Source organism: Zosterops lateralis, assembly GCF_965231275.1.
Source record: "Zosterops lateralis genome assembly, chromosome: Z".
Classification (NCBI taxonomy): Eukaryota; Metazoa; Chordata; class Aves; order Passeriformes; family Zosteropidae; genus Zosterops; species Zosterops lateralis.
Genome location: NC_139800.1, coordinates 28,013,982 through 28,037,187, shown reverse-complemented (window position 1 = coordinate 28,037,187; position 23,206 = coordinate 28,013,982). Strand labels below are relative to the sequence as shown.

The 23,206-nt window shown below is 42.1% G+C and overlaps 1 protein-coding gene across 5 annotated transcripts in view; it reads right to left on the bottom strand.

Moving 5' to 3' along the window:
- Positions 1 to 20,541, bottom strand: part of RCL1 (RNA terminal phosphate cyclase like 1) — a gene marked incomplete at its 5' end in the record, with an annotated part of 33,021 nt that extends 12,480 nt beyond the window's left edge. Inside the window, 7 exons of one of the 5 annotated variants that reach the window (XM_083884451.1) lie at positions 5,206 to 5,362; positions 6,902 to 7,027; positions 9,514 to 9,638; positions 10,881 to 10,955; positions 17,082 to 17,257; positions 18,090 to 18,161; positions 20,394 to 20,541. In XM_083884451.1, coding sequence (XP_083740577.1) covers positions 5,206 to 5,362; positions 6,902 to 7,027; positions 9,514 to 9,638; positions 10,881 to 10,955; positions 17,082 to 17,257; positions 18,090 to 18,161; positions 20,394 to 20,541 — 879 coding nt within the window. Of the gene's footprint in view, positions 1 to 5,205; positions 5,363 to 6,901; positions 7,028 to 9,513; positions 9,639 to 10,880; positions 10,956 to 11,502; positions 11,525 to 11,610; positions 11,630 to 11,980; positions 12,005 to 17,081; positions 17,258 to 18,089; positions 18,162 to 20,393 lie in introns of those variants that run through there. The other 4 variants (XM_083884454.1, XM_083884452.1, XM_083884455.1 and 1 more) reach the window with 4 other exon arrangements.
- Between the last annotated feature and the right edge of the window lie 2,665 nt (positions 20,542 to 23,206).

The following is a 23,206-nucleotide window of genomic DNA, read 5'->3' as shown; positions in this document are numbered from 1 at the left end:
TACCCTTAATGTGTTATCAGGAGGAGTTCTTTATTTATCCATCAGATCTCTTCCCCTTTGCTCAATTTCTTGCACATTAGGAAGCATTGTTCTTGAACCTGGAGGAAGTGATCCTTGAATATCAAGCAACACTCTTGGACCTCTCGGGTCTCTCAGACCCTGTGGGCCTTGTTCCTAACAACATTCTCCATGAAGATCTCCCTGTCAAAGTTAAAGTTAGTGCTCTGTGGTTAGTGCTCTGTACTTGGTTCCCTGCTTTCTCCTCATCCAGTACTGAATTCCACACTCTCATGATCAAACCTCCAGCCAGGCCTTCCCTGTTTGTTAGTATCATTTGAGCAGCACACCATTCCCTGTGGGATCCTCCTCTACCTGTGTCAGGAAATTGGCATCTGTGCTTTCCAGGAACCTGTTGGGCTGTTTGTGTTTCACTGTGCTTGTTCTGCAGCAGATGAAAGGGTAGTTAAGTCCCCCAAAAGAACCAGGGCCTGTGACTTCGAGGCTGCTTCATGCTGCCTGCAGATGGCCTTATTTGCTTCCTCTTCCTGATGAGGCAGCAAACATCCACAATATTTGTCACCCTTACTAAGTCTGCCCTTTTATCCTGACCCATAAGCTCATCATTCACACCAAGACAGAGCTCAATATGTTCCAGGTGTTGCCTCACACAGAGGACAACTCCACCACCCTGCCTTCCTGGTCTGTCTCTCCTGAACAGGGTGTGGCCCTTTATGCCAACATTCCAGTCACATAAACTAACCCACCATGTCCCTGTCATCACAATAAGATCAAAGCCCTGTGACTGCACGCAGGTCTCTAGCTCATCTTGTTTGCTCCCCATACTGTGTGCACTGGTGCACATGCACTTTATAGTGAAGTATTTGATTGTGTCAGCATTCCAGTAGTCAATGATTAAATGCTGCTATATTCTTTAGACAAACTGAGGCTAAACTAACTGCTATATTCTTTAGACAAACTGACTCAAGACTGAGGCTACATTTTGCAAGGGGTCCACTTTTGTGACTCAAAAAGAGGACCTCCCTTACCCCTTTTGTAGTCTTATTCTTTTCCATTCTTACCCTTTTTGCATGCCCATTCTCTGCATAAATCACTGTAGATTCATCCTCATCCAAACTTTTCTTTGTGTGCTTCATCTATGTAATAAGCAATACTGAACCTTGCCATCAAACTTTGTTGCAACAAATTTATACAAAATCTTGCTTTTGATGATGCTTTTCCAGGGATTTAAGTGATCTAAACCACTCATTTGCAACACCATTCCTACAAAGGCAGTTCCCAGACAGTGATGTTAAGTGATCGCTTGTAATCTAATGACTGAACAGTAACTTCTGCCAAGTGAAGGACTTAAAACTCTCAAGGAGGCCAAGCTTTTTCTATCAATCCACCTGCCACTTACTCAAGAGTCAAAAATTAAAAACAACCCTCCCAAAAGAAATGGGATAGACAAAGTCAGAGCCAAGGTACCTTTGTTCCAGAATAGCTGGTGCTTATTACCAATGTAGAATGCAGCTTCTAGACTGTATTAATTCAGTCTATGGCAGTTGCTCCATTGCTTACACTCACTACAGAGCTAGAGCCAGCTGGTTGTGACAATTAGATACAGATCACTTAAGATCAAATTCATTTTTAAATGTTATACAAATACTACAGCTGATGTGTACATACAAATATCACAACCCTGCATATTGGACAACAGTGTTTGAAAAAGATTTATTCTTCTGAGCTTGAGCCAAGTTTTAAGTGAGTCTTAGTTATATTTTCATACACACAATTTTGTCCCTTACCTGTGTGTTATATATTTGCAGCACTCAATAATTTGTTATGCAAAGGGTAACAAATTATTGCAGAGGGTTTGTATTTTGTTTTCTGGGGTTTGGGTTTTTTTCCAGAAGAATGGAGCAATGCCTTATCACACTGAAGTAAGACCATCTTGAAAATTAAGCCACCAATGAAATCCTTCACTCATTTTATCTCTAGTTCAATGAAACAAACAGCTTTAGCCTTCCTGCCCCTTCAAGGTCCCCTAGCAACTCGGCCTTTCTACATTAAAGAACTCAGCCTTAAATAGGTACACATACTCCCCTATTTTTCATGATTACAAAGAAAATTAAATCCTTTTCCAGTTCTTTCAGGCCTTTCCATTCTGCCAATTAGTCTCTACATAAAGCTCCCATAAACAATGGCTTTCAAAGACAAGAGTTAAAATCCTTACCGGCCTTCTACAATTAAGCTTCAGAAAGAGATGCATATGGATTTGTAATGACAATGCTAGTCAGTCACTTCACTGACCCCTCTTGCAGAGCTACTGCAATTAAGGCACTGTGCCACTTATTATTAGTCAATTAGCTCTGACATCTTTCCATCAACAAATGTGCATCAAAAAAGCTCTGCTGATTCCAAAAACCATGCAATCTATTTAGTATCTTTTTGAAGGCTTAGTAAAAGGACATTTAGCAAGACTCAAATCCTTGTATTTCCTAGGTGGTAAAGTTTATACAATAGCAAGCACTCTACAAAATGTGCCTGGATCCCTTTCAACAGTAACTCCAACTCCAGCAGATTTGTGGATGATCCCAACATCTAAAGCCCTTTTACAGAAAATTGTCTCTGTGCTCTCAGGGTGCCCTTGTCTGGTCAATACTCCCTGGCTCCCACAGCATAGTACCTACTGGCAAAAACATAGATAGTGAAATAATTTCATAAAATCTAAAAACAGGAAAAAGAAATTCTCCCTAGAGCCCTGTATTCAACAAGTAGGTGGTGTAAAAAGATGTGGGACTTAAAGACTGCCTATTCAGAGCAATATATTCTTGCTTTTTCAGGTTTTTAGTTTCACTAAACATCTTACATAGGTAAAGAAACATTTAAAAATAGTATATTAAACCTAAACAAACTGTGCACTTTGCAACAGTTTTTATATCCTCTCTGGGTTCAACACTAAATCAAACTTACCTAATAAAAACAAAACCAAAAAGACCAAACAAAAAGCTCCACCCCAAACAAAAAATACCTATGTCCAAAACCCAAATGTCCTAAAAAAGCCCATCCCAAAACAAAAAGCAAACTAACTCCCAAAAATACAAAAGAAAGAAAATGAGAAAGAAATCTATCTTTCAAAATTCAGGCTAGCACTGTAGGACCATGTGTGTGATACATAAATTTAAGTATGTATTCTGAAAACTACATAACAAAACCCATCATATTGTCCTTGATGGAGGGAGAGGGGAATTCACTGAATAATGACTAAGTGCTGCAGTGAAAAAGTAGCACAATAGCAAAAAATGCTAGCAAACCAAAACTTTTCCACAGTGAGCTGCTGTAGTGAAGGAAAATAATCTGTACACTGCTCAGCATTTTTCAGTCAGTCTTGGACAGAAGTCACCCACACATAATGTAACCTTCCAGGAGCACCAGCGCTACCATAGCAAGCCACAGCTAACAGCCTCACTCAGAATCTGATCTTCAAAGGCACTGAAACCTGACAGCCTATTACTTTATGATTCAAAGACTTGTCTGACCCTGGTTCCTCCTCAAACTTTTTTTTCCTGTTGTCTTAAGATCTTCACTATCCTTTGCAGAATTTGACTCATCATATTCAAATGGCTGCCAAACACTAAAGCAGAAAGTTATTTGCTTTAGGCTTTCCATCCCTCTTAATTTCTTAAGTTCTCTGACATATGACTCTGTGAAAAACACAATATCTGGTCAAATTCCCTCACTAGTTTTAATCTGTCAAGTGCTGAATGACTTCCAAAGGAAAAAAAAAATACTTATTGTTGCTGATAAAAGTATGTGGAAACTGGATGTTTGATGTCTCTGGACATCTGACTACCTAAATATGTTTTCCAAGACATTTACTCAAACAAATGTACCAAAAGATTTTTACAGTCCACACCTGAAATAAAAATAACTACATAATTGCAGAAACAGATGTTTCAGTCACTAGTTGTGACTACATTCCCCACACATACTTAACATTTAAAGAGAAGGGGTCTAGATTGTACCCAGCAACCCAGGAAGAACATTTTGGTAGTGGTATTTCTATGAGACAAGAAACCTGGGCTATAAAAGTCCTTTAGCAACATGGTTTATACACTGAACAAACAAAGACAAAACATTAATGGAAGACTGAAAAAGGTAACTAACTGGTAATTCAAACAGGGAAATTTGCAATAGGGAAAGGGAAAAATAACATGGGCACACAATAACAATCTAACACAGGTATGGATGTGATTTATGAGGCTGAGGAGCTTTTTTATATTTAACTACATTCCCTAGTACAGAATCTAAATAATGACAGTTTTAACACTTTGCTAAGTCACACAGGTTATTCCATTTCATAGTAACTACTTGCTGTTTTAAATAATGAGCAAAATTTGTAGATTACTGCCTCCTAAAGGCCAAACGTGTTTTATCAATACTAAAATGTAGCTTTTTAAACATTTGTGGAGAGATAAAACAAAGCGGCTGGAAGGTCTTTTATTAAATCAGAAACTCATCAGGGTGCTATTTGCCAAATTATTTGTAACACTGAAAGCTGCTCATCCACTAAAATTCTTGCCACAAATGAAAATCATTTTAATAAAGAAAAATACCTAGGCTGAAGGAAACTGCAATGCACTTAGGATACCTAAGTAAACACCATCCTAGCTTCCTTCCAACAACCCATTAAGACAATTCTTCATACAACCAACAATTGTCAGCACATTTGACTTCGTCATCAGCATCACAAAGCAGTCAACATGGAGCCTTGTTGGGCTTTTTTCCCTATCTGCTCCCTCTCTCCTACGTTTTTCCACTCATAATGTCCCATTCTAACCACTAGTTTAGAAGCACTGACTATCTTACCCATCCATATTACTTAAAAAAGTAACACCTCATTTGAAGCTAACTGAATTCTGTTGCAGACAGAAAGCAACAGAAGAATTTTCCACTCCCATGATTCATAATAACACATCCCAGATATTGGAAATAACTTATCCCAGTAAGCCATTACACTGTTAAAGAAATCATGCAAAACTACGCAAAACTACTCTTTATCTGGATGAAAACGACACTGGCAGCACCAGACCATCTGTTTGGATCTGAGTCTGTCTGAAGGTGCCACCAAACCACCTTTACCTATTTTATCACCTCCTTCCCTTACACCTGCACACATATATATGAAACATATTGGCCACTTACTCTATAGATCTCCTCAAGCAGCAGCTTAGCACAGTTCTGGCCCAGTTCCTCAGGAAGCACAGCTGCTCCCTGGCCCTGAGGGTTTGATGCCAGCTCAGCACTGAGAATAGTGCCATTGATGGTTTCTGCAGTAAGGCACATGCCAAAACCTGGTGATCTGAAAGAAAGGGAAAAGTGCATTTCATTTATGGACAAAATTTGAGTAATGGGCCAAGAACTTCAAGTCATGAACAGCTCCTCTTATAGGATGACAAAGTCCTGTTTGATACAATAGATTGACACTGGAAAAAGAAAATTAACAACAGTATTTAAAAGTCAAACCCAGTACCACTTGCCATAAAACACTCTATGCTGGCTTTCCCTGGGCCAAACTCTTCATTTTTCTTTCAGGAAAAATGAAAAAGAAAATAAAAAGCCATACAAACCTCAGAAGTGTTTGGTTTTTTTTTAATAGAGGAGGATACCTTTCACATTTATTTAATTTGTGTTTGATAAACATTTCAAAGCTATCTGGGGCTTCTTTTCTGCAACACTCAAAACCAAAACTACCCTTCTTTGAGGCTTCAGCTCTTTCCCCTGGAAGCCGCAATATTTAGCAAGATTAGACTAATTAGTTAGTATCAAGGATACTGCTATCATACTGGATTCATAATTAAGATGAATGTCAGAAACCCAGCCAGCCAAGTTGAAATGGATTCAGTTCCTCTTCCCATGCTATTGTTTAACCCTCTGTATGAGCTACTTATAGTAAAAATAATGTTGCTGTTTCAATTAATTTGACTTTTTAAATTTCATAAACAGATGAGAAACATAATCGAGACCCCAAAACCACACAGCTCCTAGAAAAATTTTTGCAATTCTGATCCTATAAACAGTCTGGAGCCATTAAAGTTATAAACCTGGTATATTAAATATAATGAAGGATTAGAAAAGACAAAAAAACAGAAAAAAATTATTCAACAATTTCTACGTTCATAAACTTTTGAATCTAACAAATTTTAAGGAAATATTTCAAAAAGCAGAAACAGAGAAAGGAAACATGCATGCCTGCATTTAAGCATACAGACAAAAGACAAACGAGTTATCGAGAATCTTTCAACCTCAAGGAAGAGTGAAAAGAGGACAACAGAGATTACAGATACCAGCAAAATTGTCTGAATTGCATCCACCACTTCTGTGTTCTGCTGGCAAACAAAATCTGTGGAAGTACAGTAAGTTAATTTTCCAGCCCTTGCTAGTCAGAGGACACTCCTTCAGCCATTCAGCAGAAGTCGACCCATATTGCTTTAACACTTCCTTAAAACACCTCGGTGCCATCTTTAATATTACTATTTCCGTCAGAAGGTGTACAGTCAATTTTGAATCTTGGTTTCCTGAACATACCATGACACCTTTGATCTTAATCTCTCTTCAAAGTAACCAATTTAAAAATGAAGAAAGCTCAAATTGCCTTTAGTGGCAGTAATGATGTTTAATGTTGATGCATTCCTTGTTTAAGAAAACATAATTCTATCCCTGTTATGTAAGTAAAACAAATGTATGTAGTGAATCACCCTTTCTGTGTGAGAAATATTTATTTCAAATCAACAAAATAGAAGATAGTGATCTAAAACTCAGTTAAATTCGATCAGGACACCCTAGCAGATGAACAAATGCAGAATTACATGTCTGTTTCCTGTAAATTCTGGATACTCACTTTCCAGAGTTGACCCCCTTCATATGATCTGTGTAGATATAGATGTCTGGGAGGAATTTATTCAGGATGCCCCTTGCGGATTCCACCATTCTGTTTGCCATCTGTGGTGACACTCGGACAGAGTATCTACATTTCTGAGCTAAGAAATCCATTGTGGTCACAAGAAAAATTGACAGCAAAGACTGACAAAAGTGAAGAGGCTCCACCCAGTCCATTATTTCAGAAAATGTGTTCTTTATACATCTATTTATGGGCTTTTGTCCATGTTCCTGTACCTAGAGAACCATATGCACATAAGTGCTTTCTACAGTCTTTTCATTGATACACCTTGAAGTGAAGTACGCAGAACATGTGCTGAAGAACAGATTACGTCTAGGTAAACATCTATCTTGAAAATGCCCTTCATCAAATATAAATTGCTATTCTGTCATCTTATACTTTCCTATGATGGAGGAAGTCCTATGTGCTATGTTCTTCACGTTTTATTAAAACACAATCCTGAGTGAAATTTTTGTGAATTAGCAGCAAAAATATCCTGCCTTTCTGTTTCTGTCTGGGAAAAATTGGGAAGGTGAATAAGAAATTAAAGATAAATGCTCCAACAAAAAATTTAAAAGGCTCCAAGAAAAACATCTTTGCTATCTCCAACTATTTTGCAATGTTCTGAGGCTATGAAATTCACTGGTTCTCTAGTCACTCAGCATCTGAAGGTTCCACCTTCAGACTCACCTTCAGACTCACCTTCAGACCCACTCCAACCCACCTCCTCACAGTACATAAGAGATGAATTGCCTTTCTGCTCTTGTATTCAGGTGCTGCTTCAGAGAAACTCCCAACAGATCTTCAAACGTACAAAGCACATTATACTTTAATTTCCAGCCCAACTATAATGCAGATTCAGTGCTCTACACATTCAACCACCCACCTGCCCTTACATTCACATAGTGCAGAGAAATACACTCTCAAAACTCCCAGCTGGCAGGGAAGAATTTCCTTTTCTACAAGTTTCTATAGCCTCTCTTGTGGAGTAGGCAAACCAAAAACTTTAGGATCTTAGGGCAAAATCATTAAAAAATAATCAGAAAACTGGTTGTTGTGCACAGTTGATGCACTGAGTATTTTGGATTACATAAAAGGTTGGTGTAATATGATCTCCACAGCTGTGAGGAAGAAAATTTAAGCAGATGAATCTTGGAGGAACAAAAATTCACATTAAAAACCACAAAGACTTATCCTTACAGATGTTTTGTTTTCTATGGCCTTGAAGGACCACTTAACAGCTAAACTAAAATGAGACTGCCTCTCACCAAGCCTAAAGGCAAACCTGTATCCCCGAGAAAAGGCCCTGGAAAGCCTACAGCAAGGTAGAAGTTCAGAATTCAGTCAGGTACACCAACCAAAACCAGTCAAAGTGGTCAAGAATGGTGCTGCATATTAATGTCAATTTAGAACAACAGCAGTAAAGTTATGATCATTGCTTCCTCCTTCACATAGCAACATATAGAACTACTTACTAGAGAGCAGAATGGAGACATAAGAAAATTACTTTCTCCGCCAATATACCACAGCAGCTATCATCAAAAGCACAATGAGCTGCCTCCTTTCTGTTCTGCAGCACATGCATTCAGTAAAACTGCTCTTGCTTGGCACTACTGCACTTATCTAAATGCTAAAATTGGACAGGGTAGTATAAACATCCAGTTCTCAAACACAGTTGTGACAGTATGCCATAAAATAAAAGAAGAAACAGGCTGCAAATCTACACCTCTGGCAGAAAATGTGACCTTGTTCCTGCTTTTCTTGAGGGTAATCAACACCAAATCATGTTTGGAACTCTCAAACAGAAATTAAACTACATGTCGGCCACTGCTTAAGACAGTTTTACATAAGGGATTTCTACCTTCTTCCTACAATGATAGCAGATTCATGACATATACCATAGAAAGGCCATGGGAGAAAAAAATCAAAAAGAAATAAACAATCCAAAACGCTGACTAAATCTGCAGTTGTTTGAAAAAGTAAGGAGTTCAGAACAGTTTTTGTGCCCCTATCTCTGTGCAGAATAAAACCTCTTCCACTTTCACATGCAATGGTACTACCAAAGGTGAAGAGCCAAAGTCTTTTCTTTCAAAACCCACCAAAAAGCTCAGTCTGTGCTGCAAGGTGTAAACCGAGCCAAGATTTAAGCTCCTACCTAACTTCTCCTAAACTAGTAACTGCCAAGATGTCACCTATTTAATCCACAACTAAATTACATTGGTTACCACTGAATTTACACACAAAGTATGATTTCTTTTAGTGCTCCTAGATTATGTGATGGAAAGTATTTTAAGCTTTTCTTGCTACTGAAAAGATTTTAAATAGTGCTGTTCAGTTTTGAATTTATTCACTCGCTTACAGATGCTTTTTGAACAGCAATGTTTTGAACACAGGAGTTTTGAGACACAGCCCTGAAATCTAGTTCACTCCTCCGTGTAATGTTTGCCTGTGTTACCCAGATACCTGCTCAGGAATGTGGATGCACTTCTGTGACTTCCAAGTTAGGAGATTTTTTTTTTAATAAGGAAACTCCTTTACAAGTAGAAAAACACACAGATGAACAAAAAGGATACGCCGTTCCTCTGATGCGCTTGATTTTTCCAGGGTCTGTGAACTGAACAGGCCGCAAGACCTTTCTCACTGGGCAAGCAAACAGTATCTCTCCACCCCCTTTGGGAGGCATTCCTCTTCGGTTGATCTAGAACAAATAATGGAGGAAAAAGCTGGTTAGTAAATAGTACAAAGAATGCACCTACACACCCCCAAATTACACTTTTACTTCACACAGAATAAAATGCTTTAAGTAGGGGCATTATATGAACACAGACCAGAAACCGACATCCCAAAGGCAGAAACGGATTTTGCATCAAAACTAAAAGCAGCATTGAATTCTTTATTCCTCTCAAGTAAAGTATGGCATGGCTTCTGAACAGGAAACAGAGCAAAACCAAACAAAAACATCCTTACCAAAATAGCCTTGGCTTAAGACTTGTCTCTAGTAGCAGATATATACCTTGCTGCTGAGGAGACTAGAACTACTTGATTTGAGCTCAGTTGATTAGAGCATGGTGCTATTAATGCCAAGGTTGTGGCTTTGACCCTCACATGGATCATTCATTTAAGAGTTGGACTTGATGGTCCTTACAGATCCCTTCCAATTCAGAATATTCTGTATGAGAGGGAACTAGAATGAACTCATTCCCACTAACAAGTCTGTCTACTGGACCCAGTCCCACCATTCCAAGCCAAGGATGGAGCTGGGACATGGGCCAGTAAGTGTGTCTGGGTTGAGAGCCCACAGCCAGACAGGGCAGCTGAAGGCCAACCCTGCTGCAGGGTCACAGGAGCAGAGGCTCAGTGCCTCACAGGAGACAGTGCCAGGACAATGACATGGGCACCTGGGCTGTGGGCAGGGTGGGGGTGAGGCTTTGCAGAGCAAGGCACCAGCAGGCCCCAGCAGTGCAGCCAGACCCTTCACACATTTCTCCAACCTAAAAGAAACCCAAATTTATATCCAGATTTACTGGGCCTCTGAAGACTTTAGTCTTCAAGAAAAGCTTCTTTCCTTCATTTTCCAAACTGGAAGCAAATCTCAAGTACCCAAACACAGATCCAGCTCTCCTACAGGTGAAAAAAGTTAAAGATGTCATTTTCACTCCCTAGCCCCAAGCATGGGGCAGAATGAACAAGTAGAAATAAAGAGATAATAAATGAAGTAAAAAGCAACAAAAAACAAAAGGCTTTCTCAGTCCTCTTTGGAGACTAAGAGAAGTCGCTACTTTCTCCTCAGCCTCTCTATCCTCTCTATCACTGTGTGACTTGTAGCCACAACTAAATATCTGTTAGAGACAGAAATCCACAGCAAGCACATCACCCTGAGAAGTACTGCAGGAACATAATTTCAACATGTGTTTGAAAAGAAAGGAACAAACTGTCTTACCTTGATTTCCAGACTTTCGCCATCAATTCCAAACTTCTTCAGAAGGGGTAGAGCTGTTGCCTTAAGGACATCAACCTATGGAACACAGATTTTTTAAAAAAAGACTCTCTATTGGAAGTTAAGTTAATCAGTAATTTAAAAATCACTAAATTATGAAGTGACTAACAGAGACAAGCTTCTTCATAGAAGGTATTTTATGGGAAGATATGGGAATGCAGCACAGAGAGTTTCATCTCTGTGTTCATCTAGTTAGACTACCACAGCACATCATTACTAAAAAATTTCCTAGAATAAATTATTGGCAGATAGAATTTCCTATTCTGGCTTTCTTTCTCAGACTGATTTTGAATGCCATTATGTCAAACAGCTTTCTGGTTTCTCTGACCAGTGAAACATTTCCCTGAACCTTTCTCTATTATTGAGAAAATAATATTCTTCTGTCATTACTAAAGAATTCTTTAATTCTTTAAAGAATTAATTAAATCAATTCTTTAAAGAATTCTAATGGCTAAACAAATTAATGCGAGAACCACTGCATTTTTTCAACCAGCACTGCAAGAGCAGGCCCTTGATTTGGCAGAAAGATAATTCTTCTATCAATTGAAAAGTGTTTTCTTCTTACCTGTTTCTAAGAAACAGAAGTTTATAGGTGGCTTCCATTGAAGCAGTTAAAAAAATCTGAAGTGGGCAACACACCCTCAGTGTACTCCCTTTTAAACCAGGTGCTCACCAGGTCCAGGTCTGAACAGAATTATCCTTGCCATTGCTCTTCCTAATTCCTAAAACTACAGGGACTGCCTTCTTCTTCTCTCTTCTGAAACTTCAGAATCACTTCGCCAAAAGTCATAAAAATTATTTAGCAGTGCAACAGCACAGGGAGTTACCCAAGACAAACAGCTCTGGATAGAAAGGATCAGGACAGCATGACCAGAGAGAAAATAAACATAGATTAAGGAAACAGTCATGACGTAGACAGCATTTGAGGAGGCAGATAAAAAGCACCCTCCTTCCCATGCCTTCAGCCAAAATTTACAATTCTTGAATTTCATTTTGTCTGCTTTGAAGAGAGTGCAAGCCACTGACAAAACAGCAGCACATACCTCACCTAACATTCTGTTAGTGGCACCTGAAGAGCTATGAGTGTATGTTGCAGTTCTCATTTTCAATTCCTGCTGGACAACATATTTCCTTTGTTGCAGAGAGGCATTTGGTGTTATTTTTAGTATCAATATTTGAATGTCTTCATTAAAAAAAACTAAACCTATAAGCCAATGCTTAACTTCTTTTAACTTACAACGTACATGTTTTTTTACAGCCAGGCTACCTTGCTTTGGCCCTTCAGTAGTATTCATTAACTATACAAATTTGACTTTTGCAGCAAAGCTTTTACTAACATGCATGTGCACAAGCACGTGAATACCACTGGCAGAAGTCTCAACAAGCTGATCTGGTTCAAATTAAAATTACACAATGTTTCTTCTTCTCATGAAACTAACATACCAGTAAAAAATAAAAACTCTACTGTGTAGGTTAAGAACTCAAAAAGCCTCAAGACTTGTTATACTTTCAAGTCCTCATAAAAGTTCCAGGCATAATACTCAGAGGTACCAGAGAGACAAATAATAAAACTGACTGTTCCAATTCTGCTGCCTAAATAGAGGCGGCAATCAGCAGTATATGAAGAGTGGGAAAAGGCTGTTCTGCCCTGCAGACAAGTGGGGAGTCAGGCAGGATGTGAAGCAGTTCACTGAAAATCACAAAACAGCAGCTGGACTGAGTTGTAAACCCATTTTTCTATCCTTTTGCCTTTTCTCAGTCATAAACCCTATCCTTTAGCTCCTCTTGGAGGGCAGTTATTCCATTTCCAGAGCAGACAACATAGCACCAAGCAGCACCAAAACAGATGTATCATACAACTGATGGTACACCTCACCACAAATGACAATATTCTAAGTCTCATAGATATTATTTATTCACAAAGTTGTGTAAATGCAAATAATTTCCTTTAAAGGAATGTACAATAGCTAAGAAAAAGGTGGAAAAGTAACTTCAGGAGTCTCTTATCCAGTGCAAAGATTAAAAAAAGAAACCACAAAAAAACCACTCAGATAGAGACCTTGCAGCACATGGCTACCTAAGAAAGTGAAAAGCATCAGTTGGCCTGTATATCCATTAGCACTGTACAGATCATTGAGCCTCACATACATACATACATACAGTATTATGTTTCATGTAAAAGGGCCTAGAGTGGGAGAAGGGAAAAAACAGAGTTTAACAAGGAAAAAAGAAACATGTGAAGAAAAATCCGTAGGAAAAACTTCTTTTCTGCAGACAACTGCTGAATTCTGATTAAGACTGAAGATTACTGCTCCTAAGCTAAAATTTTATATGCTAGTCTCATGTCAGCACGACAGTCATTTAAACTCAAAGCCCCATGGCATAGCTGTAAAAAAACCTTCAACACCTGGAAATACAAATATCAAGAATAGTTACTCTAAAACAGGTTGCTGCAGCTGTATCTAAATGGCAGAATAACAATACATAGAAAAGGAAAGGAAAATAGGAGCTATCATGTGCAAGCCACTTCCATTCCCTTCAAAAAGGCACTTTACAAAGGACCCCCCCACACACACATATATAATCACTATACAGAGAGACTTTAAACTGCCTCAGCCAAGCCCCATATGGTTGATCCCACAAGCTACCTAGGGTCAGATCTCACCAGTGACAGCACAGGAAAACATAATGCAAGTGTAGGCTGCAAATGAACAGTCCAGGCTGGTATTCCAAAGGTTTATCTCTTCCTGACAAGTGAAAGCAAAGTAGCATTCCTTTCATCCGTTTTAGGATGTATCACTCACACAGTAATAATACTGTGCAGTATTATCACAGATTCATAGAATGTTTTGGGGTTGGCAGGGACCTTAAAGATCATCTAGTTCCACCCGTCCCTGCCATGGGCAGGGACACCTCCCACTAGACCAGGTCCCTGTCCAATCTGGCTTTGAACACTGCCAGGGCTGATTTGTTCCAATGTCTAATAATATACCGAATAATATGTATAATATTATTAGTGATAATGTCACCACAGTTGCACTTGGAAAAAGTGCAACTTCAGTGGCCACAATATTCTTTAGGACTGATGCCAGTTGTCAAAGAGCTTTCCATTGCACCCTATTGGAGGGCTATTCATGTATGTAAACAAACACCAAAGTAAACACATGCTCTTATACCCCAGGAATGCAGCCTGACCTGTGCCTCACTGAATCCAGCTAAAGTCTTTCCTTCTACAAGATGTCCTTTAGAAACTCTTCCTGTCACCTGGATTTCTTCTACTCTTCTCACAGCAGGAGATCACAATATTCCCTTGCACGCACCTGACAAGGAGGTCCCTGGTGAAGAGCAATCTCAAACCACACAGCAATCACATCCCATAAGTACTTTTGAGGCTGTGTAAAAGCCAAGATCTCAGTGCTGAAAGTGGATTTCATAAAGCCCAGTGGGTCAGCTTACCTGTTCACTGCCAGCATGAGAGAAAGGACACGCTCCTCTGGTTTCACACATATTCCTGCTACTTGCCTCATAGATGCCTCCAACTGGCTACAATTCTTCATAAACTGCTCCAGTGTGGGTTCTCCATGAGTTCACAAGTTCTGCCAGCAAACCTGCTCCAGCAGGAGCTCTATCCACAGGCCTGCAGGTCCTGCCAAAACCCTGCTCCAGTGCAGGCTTCTCATGGGTTCGCAGCTGCATTCAGGCATCCACCTGCTCCAGCATGGGGTCCTGCACTGGTTGCAGGTGGATATATGCTCCGCTGTCCACATTTATGGGTTGCAGGAGGACAGCTGCCTCACCATGGTCTTCATCATGGGCTACAGGGAAATCTCTGCTCCAGTGCATGGAAGACCTTCCATTTTTACTGACTCTGCTGTCTGCAGGGCTGTTTCTCTCACATATTCTCACTTTTCTCTCCAGATTATTCCACAGTTCCAACCCCCTCACTCTTCCTCCTTAAAGCTGTTACCCCAGCAGTGCTACCACCATCACTGACAGCTCAGACCTGGCCAGCAGTGGGTCTGTCTTGAAGCCAGCCAACATGGCCTCTGTTGGACGAAGGGAAAACTTTTGTCAGCTTCTTGCTGACAGAAGAAGCCATTTGTAGCATCCCAGCTCAAAACACCCAGACAAACAAATCCAATACAACCCACTAAGTTGAAATAGAGAGGTTGATACATGAAGAGCAGCAGGGAAAACACCTAAATTCACACATTGTAGTCAAATTGATTTGCCTTTCCACCTTCTCCTTGGAAAGCAGAAACCATACAGATGGATAAACAAATTTAAGCTCCTCTTTTTGGGCAAACATAGGTAATAATTGTTCACTGAGTTTATAAACACTCTCTGTCTACTGCAAAATAAAAACCAGAATCAATTTAAAACCAAGTTTCCATTTACTTAAGCATACAAAATTAGAGTAGCACTTAAATTTTTGCTTTTATTCTCAGCAACCAGCAGAGCCATATGTTATGCAAAACAACTTGTAAAAGTCCTTAAAGTACCTTATTGGTGTGCACCAGGATTGATGTTTACTCAGGCAAGTTAAACGGATACAAACCAGGTTAAACCAATTTTAGGAACTGAGCTTAAAGCTTAAGCTTACAAGAGCTTAAAAAGTTAACAAGTATGAGCTAAGTCACAGTAACTGAAGTTGTTACTGTATTGTCACCAACAACTAATACATAGTTGCTAATATAGCCCAATAAACTTAAGATGTAACTCTTTACATGCATTTGATTTACAAGTAATGTCGGGGGCTTGGAGCCAGCTATGTATACCAACAGACTTGTCTTGAGTTTTGCAAGTGCAAGCACCCTTCAAGCACAGAGTGGCCTTAATTCTTGCACCCATTTGAACCAAAATAGTTTAATCTCAGGCTCATGGGACTGATGCCCAAAAGGAGATAATTTCTAGAATCAAGACTCTGTTGGTTAGATGAGTGTCCAAATTTACATGAAAGCAATATGAATATTGGACTACTCTTCATCTCCAGATTATGCAAGAATTTCTCCACTGATTAAAAAGTCAACAAAAAGGATTTCTTTGATTCTTACTACTTACCAGTTACAATAAGTACTTTTAGTAACAATGACTAAAAGGGTAGCAAAAAATGCTTCCTCTTTTTTTCTTGTAGTGCTGTGTACAACCCACTTTGATCATCCTTTGACTCATGTGGATGTCTCACAGGGCCACAGGTGAGTTTTTTTAAAAAAACAGAGGAACACAGCTGAAAAATCATAAATTCTAGCAGGACTCAGTGGGTTGTGTAGTATCTGAAGTCATACTTCACAGGTATTTGCATTCATTTAGACTGGTTTAGTTTTCAGATTACAATGTGCCCTTAATCTACTCAGAGGAAAACAGGCAGTGTCCAATCACCATTCAAAAAGTAAAGAGTAATGCTGTTCTCTAAAAGTTTATGTTTGGAGTTTTTTGGAGAAAAATAAATAAAGAGCATAACCATTAATCATTACTTTGGCATCCTGACCACATCTCCCACAGTTGGTTTTTGTAACAACACTGGTACAAAACAAAGGACTGCAGACCAGTAACAGAAACCAGGGCAAGCATTTCATAGTCATTTGACCTACCACACCTTCTGGCATGTTTCTGAAGAACAGAGAGTTATTACATACTTCTGCTACTGTAATTTACTAATCACCACGTGACTTCTGTTTCTAATAGAAAGAGGGCTTCACAGCAGCAGTGGTATGACTATATCCAGAATCCAACAGAACAGAAAGATTCCTTCCTTTTTGCACTCATATTCTGAAGGCAGTTTCTTCTTTATACAGTAAATACATGTGTGGGGCAAGAGAAATAATCCATTGAAATTCTAAGAGAAGAGGAGATCCAAACCTGTGGCAGGGCCTCACACTGCATTTAAAAGAAGTTTGCAGGAGAGAAGACAGAAGCAATACAGAACTGAACGTCAGGAGAGGGATTACAAACTGCAGTTTAGAGTGTGATACACTCTAGTTTTGTAGGTGCTTCTTTGACTCAGAGAGTTTGCTAATGCAACAACAATAGATACTTCTGGATGTGAGGGATGATAAATGTAACATGTTTTAGACATGTTTCCCAATCTTGTTATTTTAGAGGGAAAAAAATATCCTTCTCTGCTACTTAAACTTTATTACTTACCGAAGGATCTACTTGATCATTTGTTACTCCTCTCAAGACAATTTTCAAAGGATGCTTCATGAAAGGTGCCAGGCAGAGCAGACTTTCCAAATAGTAGCCAATACCACGACTGGGGCTGCAGTCGTGTTCCAGTGAGCCTCCGTACAGAAGACCAGGCTGATAATACAAGGTAGTACCTGGGGAAGAGGCCAGGGGAGCAAACCAAATGAAAGCTCTGTAAAATGCTGGCCATTAAAAGAGCATAAAAAATACTTTGCAACAGTGTATGTGGGGAAATTGGAGGCAGAAGACTATGGAAGATTACAGCACACTATTTACATGTCTGCAGTTAATAAATGGGTCAACACATGACTGTCTGTCTGCCCTGCACATAAGTTTTCTCCTTTCCCTTCCACCGAAAACCAAGGATCTCTTAGCAATCTCCAAAATACTGATACAAGCAATTATTATCCTCCACAGAAGCTAAACCTTTATCAGTCCATCAGGTCATTGGAGTCTTAGCATATCTGATGGTAATTAATTTGCTTTCAAAACCAACAGAAAATCAGTAGAATCGTTAAAAAAAAAAAAAAAAAAAAAAAAGAAAAAAAACTCAGACGAGGTGAGGTTTTCACCTTGGGATGCTTTTCACTCCAACCAAACCCTTTTATAAGCATGAATAAACAAGCAGTCTGGCTAAGAAGTTTGCCTCTGTAGAGGGTAAATCTTTTTATTTTACAAAAATCAGTTCTGGTACACAGGAAGTCTTGTGCACCGTGAAATCCTGCATATCTAACAAAATACTAAGTTTAGTTCTTGGGCAATAGAGCTTCCATACCTCTCTGCATTATGGTGGAGCACTGACCTTCTTGCATGTGATTGATTATTATGTCAACTTTGTTATTTCTGATCTTCTCCATCAATCTTATCTGAACACCTAGCTCTATCAAGACAAGACTTCTATTCTACTGCGGAAACTGATAAATCCTGGAGACCAGAACAGATGAAGCAGAAAAAACCAGATCTCACCTGTTTGGTTTATTTCAATCCGTGAGCCATTGGTCACTTTGTCAATCAGGCGAATAAAACTTGCTTCAAAATCTAAGGAATAGAGCACAGACAGAATTATAAAGTTTCTTTAAAGTTCAACACCTTACTTGTACTTTAACCCTTTCCTGCCTTCCATGACAGTAAGGCTACTCTTCAGCAGGCTTCAGTAAGGCTACACTTCAAGTTGTGGTACAACACCACCACATGTGAAAAGGCAGTTCTTTGTAAAAATAGAGAGGGTAATGTGAGCCTCCATGCTTATAGGCATCTCAAATCAATTGAGATGCCCTCAGATGTGGCAGCTCAACAAGTCACACTCCTCTCCCTGGCACACAGCACATTATACAAGTGGACATTTCTGACCACAGTGGCTTGAGGGATTGCTCTTGTCCAGGATAAAACCTTTGACAATTTACATTTTACTCAGTACAATGCAAAACATATAACTCATAGCAAACAGGACTCCGTATATTGGAGCATGACAAGCTAGTAACAGCTTCACATTATTCTCTGTAGAAGTGTTAGCTTAAAAGAAGGGGACATTTAGACATGAAGTACTGCTGCTGCACAGCTGTTCCACAAACAGAATTAATTGTCTGCTGACTCTGAAATGTTCCATTTCCAGAACAGTTTTGGACATAGGGCTAGAGAACCACAAGTCTTCCCACTGCCTCTTATCTTGCTTACTGTGTTCACTACACTATAATAATTAGTGTGGAAGTAATTCCTCAGTTTCTCTTGAGTGTATGGACTCTGACTCAGAGACAATGAAAAGGACAAGCAAATTTAACCGAAAACAAAACAAAAAATACCAACAAACCAACACCAAAAAGGAAATAACACATACACAAAAAAGTTTATATGACTTTATAAGCACTGTGTCATCTTCTAGTGCAAGAGTCCATCCTTGTGACCACAGGTTTTACTCTTGGAGAACACCATCAGCAGAGTTTACAAAAGTTCCAGTCAAAAAAAGCAAAAAGAACTGCCTGTTGAATTATCAACACAAATCAGGATCTATTGTTATTATTTTTCTGTTACAGTCATAGTTCAAAAAGGCAATTCAAACACTCTTTAAAGAAAAATATGGCAACATCTACAAACTTCACCACCACCAAATGCTCCACGGTGATAATAAATACTTTGGATCACGGTAAATGTTACGTCAAGCACAGAAGAATGCTTTGGCAATTTTTGAGTAGAATTTTTAGGGACACACTGAAGGGCCCCTCAGGAGGCAGAGAAGCATCTACCCCAGTTCTGAACTTCCTTACAGGGGTCCTTGCCCAAAAAGCAACTCAACACTAACTGAACACTACAACGTTTCTTCCTCAAACATCCTATTGTTTTCTTACTTATTGTTTCTATCCTATTGGATTCTTACTTCGGTTTATGATGGAATTCATCCTGGGATGCCAAAGGCTTTGTACAAGAACGAGTATGGTACTCCCTAAGAAAAGTTTCCCTTAAACATATCTGCAGAAATGAGAATAAATTATTTCACCTCTTCCACCTTTCCTGTTTCGGCAAACCCGACAAAAGCCAAAGCACAAAACGTGACCTGCAGGAGTGCGCGCCAGTGAGCTCCCGCAGACACAGCGCGGCACGGGCAGACACGGCGGCCCGAGAGACGGGGAATTAACTTTGCCCCCCCGCCTGCCAAGCCACCGCCAAGGGGACAAGGAGCGGCTCCGGGGCTGTGGGGAGGCTCCCGCAGACGCGGCGAGCCGCTCGGAGCCCGGGCGGACGGGCAGTGCCAGCCCCGGCCTGGTGCCATTGGGGCGGCTCGGCTCGGCTCGGCTCGGCTCGGCTCGGCTCGGCTCGGCTCGGCGGGGCAGCCCCGGCCCCGGCCCCTGGCGGGCGCTCCGGAGCAAAGGCGGGACCCCGCGGGCGGCAGGGCTGCCGAGCCGGAGCAGCGGGCGCTGCCCGAGCCCCCCGCCCCGCCGGACAGCGAAGGCAGGTGACGGCAGGGGCCGGCGGGTGTGTGCCAGCCCCCGGGCCGGCCCGCTTCACCCCTGCCCGCTCCCGAGCCTTCTCCTCCCCCTCCCAAAGCCCCGCGACACGCGTGCAGCTACACCCGGGATGGATGTGCGCAGCGCTGGGGGGGAGCGCATCCACGGGAGGACACCGGCACGTAGCTGGGCCCCCATCCTCGGTGGGGCCCGCCCGGATGGAGCCCGGCTGTCCCCGCTCCCGGTGAGGGTGCGCCCCTGCCCGGCAGCGGGTCCCAGGCACGGCCGGCACCGCAGCTCCGCCGCCCCCGCCTCCCCGCCCCGCGCTCACCGCGGAGCCCGGGGTCCTCCTCCTTGGAGCGGATCCTGCGGATCTTCAGCGGGCGCCCGCTGAGCGTGGCCAGCACCAGGCGCTGCCGCAGGAAGTTGCAGCCCGTGTAGCTGAGGCAGTGCGCCTCGCCCGCCGCGCCGCCCGCCATCCCGCCGCACACGTGCTTGGGAACAGGAAGCGCCGGGACTCGGCGGGGCAAAGGGCAGGGGGCGGGGCGAAGGGGCGGGGCGGGGCGAAGGGGCGGGGCGGGGCAAAGGACAGGGGGCGGGGCAAAGGGCCCGGGCGGGGCGAAGGGCCGGGGCGGGGCGAAGGGCCGGGGCGGGGCAAAGGACAGGGGGCGGGGCAAAGGGCCCGGGCGGGGCAAAAAGGGCAGGGGGCGGGGCAAAGGGGCGGGGCTGCGGCCTGAGGGCCGGGCCGGGGTTGTGGCCGCACGGGCGGCAGCCTCTGCCTTTCGCTCTGCTCTCCCGGCCTGCGTGTTTTCGCTTGAAACTTAAGGAGTGTGGAGGCGTCGGGAGGGGTGTCTGAGCGGAGCCGCCGCTCCTCTGGGCGATACGGGCGGGTAAGGGCGGCCCGCAGCGGAAGGTGGTGCCCTCACGGGGATACTGCCACCACATCGAAATTAGGCGATTTCTGAGCACATGTTCCTTAGGCAGTATTTTTCAGTAATTAATCTCTGGCTACCTTAAGAAAACCTGAGCAGAGGAATGAGTTCTGCTCCTTGGGACAGCCCATTTGCTTAATGACAGTGACAGGATCCTGCTGTCTCAGAGGAGAAGAGTGACTAAAGCTTTCAGTCTCTAATTTTAAGAGAAACGTCTTACAGTGGAGGTGTGACAATGTCAATTGTTAGGCTACGTTTACGTGTCCATGAAAGGAAGTTTCTTAGAGTGGAATAATCTACTTGAAAGTGATATACAAGAATCGTTTAGCCCAAGTGCTTCATTTCAGGGCTGACCCAAGGGTAAAGCAGGTTGTTAAGGGCTCTCTCCAAATGCCCCTTCCACACTGACAGGCTCAGGACATCATCAGGCTTGATCACCCTCTCTGTAATGAAATGCTTCCTAATGGTGCATCTGAACCACCCCTGGCCCACTTTGAACCATTCCCACACATCCTACCACTGGATCCCAGGGAGAAGAGATCAGCACCTCCCTCTCCACATCCTCTCCTCAGGAAGCTGTAGACAGCAAGGAGGTTGCCCCTCAGCCTCCTTTTCTCCAAACTAGACAACAAGCCCAAAGCCCTTAGCACCTCCTCACAGGCCATGGTAATCCAGTCCTTCCACCAGCTGTCTTGCCCTTCCCCAGACACCTTCCAGGACCTTCCCACCATTCTGAAATGTGGAGCCCAGACCTGCACCCAGCGACCTGCACCCAGCAATCGAGAGGAGGCCCTGCCCTAATGCTGGACACAGAGGGACAGTCACCTCTTTGGATAGTTGGGGAGTCAAGTTTGGTGCACCCAGGATGGGATTTGGTGCACCCAGGATGGGGTTTGCTGCCCTCCTGGCTGCCAGGGCACACTGCTGGCTGCCACAGAGCCTGCTGCCAACCAGCACCACCACAGCCCCCTCTGCAACCCCAGCGCTGCCCCTCTCCCAGTTTAGACTTGTGTCTGGCATTTCTCTATCTCAGGTGCAGAATCTGGCATTCTGACTTGTCATTTTCATGTCACAGGTGGTTGCTCAGTGCTCCACTGTATCTTAAGATCCCTCTCACTGCAAGGGCTCTTGTCCTTCAAAAGACTCAACAGCACCTTCCATGTTGTACAACAAAAGTCAGACAATTTTCCATACAAATTATAACCATTTTTTATTTTACTAAACTGTTTTCCAGAGACAAAACCTTTTTTTTTAAACCCATCATAGGCACACTTTACAGAAACTGAAGGAACTAAACTACCTATCATTAGCTGCTTGCTGACTTTTGTGATCAACATGCATAAGGATTTTAGTTGTGTTGATACACTGGTCTGTAAGCTTTATATCATAGAAAAGCAGAATGATTTTGTTTGGAAGGGATCTTTAAAGATCATTTAATCAACCCTGATGCTATGGGCAGGGACATGTTCCATGGACCAGGTAGATGAATGCAAAAACCTTCAACCTGGCTTTCAACACTTACGGGTCCCTGCTGGGCATCCACAACTCCTGTAGGCAACTTGTGCCAGAGCCTCACCACCTACACTGTAGAAAAATTCTTCCTTATGTCCAGTGTAAATTTACCCTCTTTCAGTTTAAAACTCTTGCCCTTTGCCCCGTCACTACTTCTTGGTAAAAATTCTCCCTCTGTCTCTCTGATAGGCCCCCTTAAATACTGAAAGACTGCAATGTGCTCTCACCAAGGCCTTCTCTTCTTCAGGCTGACCAATCTCAGCTCTTTCAGCTTTTCCTCAAGAAGAAATTATTCCAGCCCACTGATCAGTTTTGTGGCTCACATTTAGACTGAATCAGGTCCATGTTGCAGAATCACAGAGTCAGAATCACAGGATTGGTTAGGTTGAAAAAGACCTTTGAGATCATGACGTCCAACCTATGACCAAACATCACCATGTCTACTCAACCATGGCACTGAGTGCCACATCCAGTCTTTTCTCTAAATACCTCAGGGACAGTGACTCCACCATCTCCCTGGGCAGCACATTTCAATGCCCAGTCAGCTTTTCTGTGAAGAAATTCTTCATAATGTCCAACCTAAATGTCCCCTGGCACAGCTAAAGGCTGTCCTTCTTGTCTTTTGTGGACTGAGGACTCCACAGCTAGATGCAGAAATCCAGGTGGCGTCTCACAAGCATGGAGTAGAAAAGGGCAATCA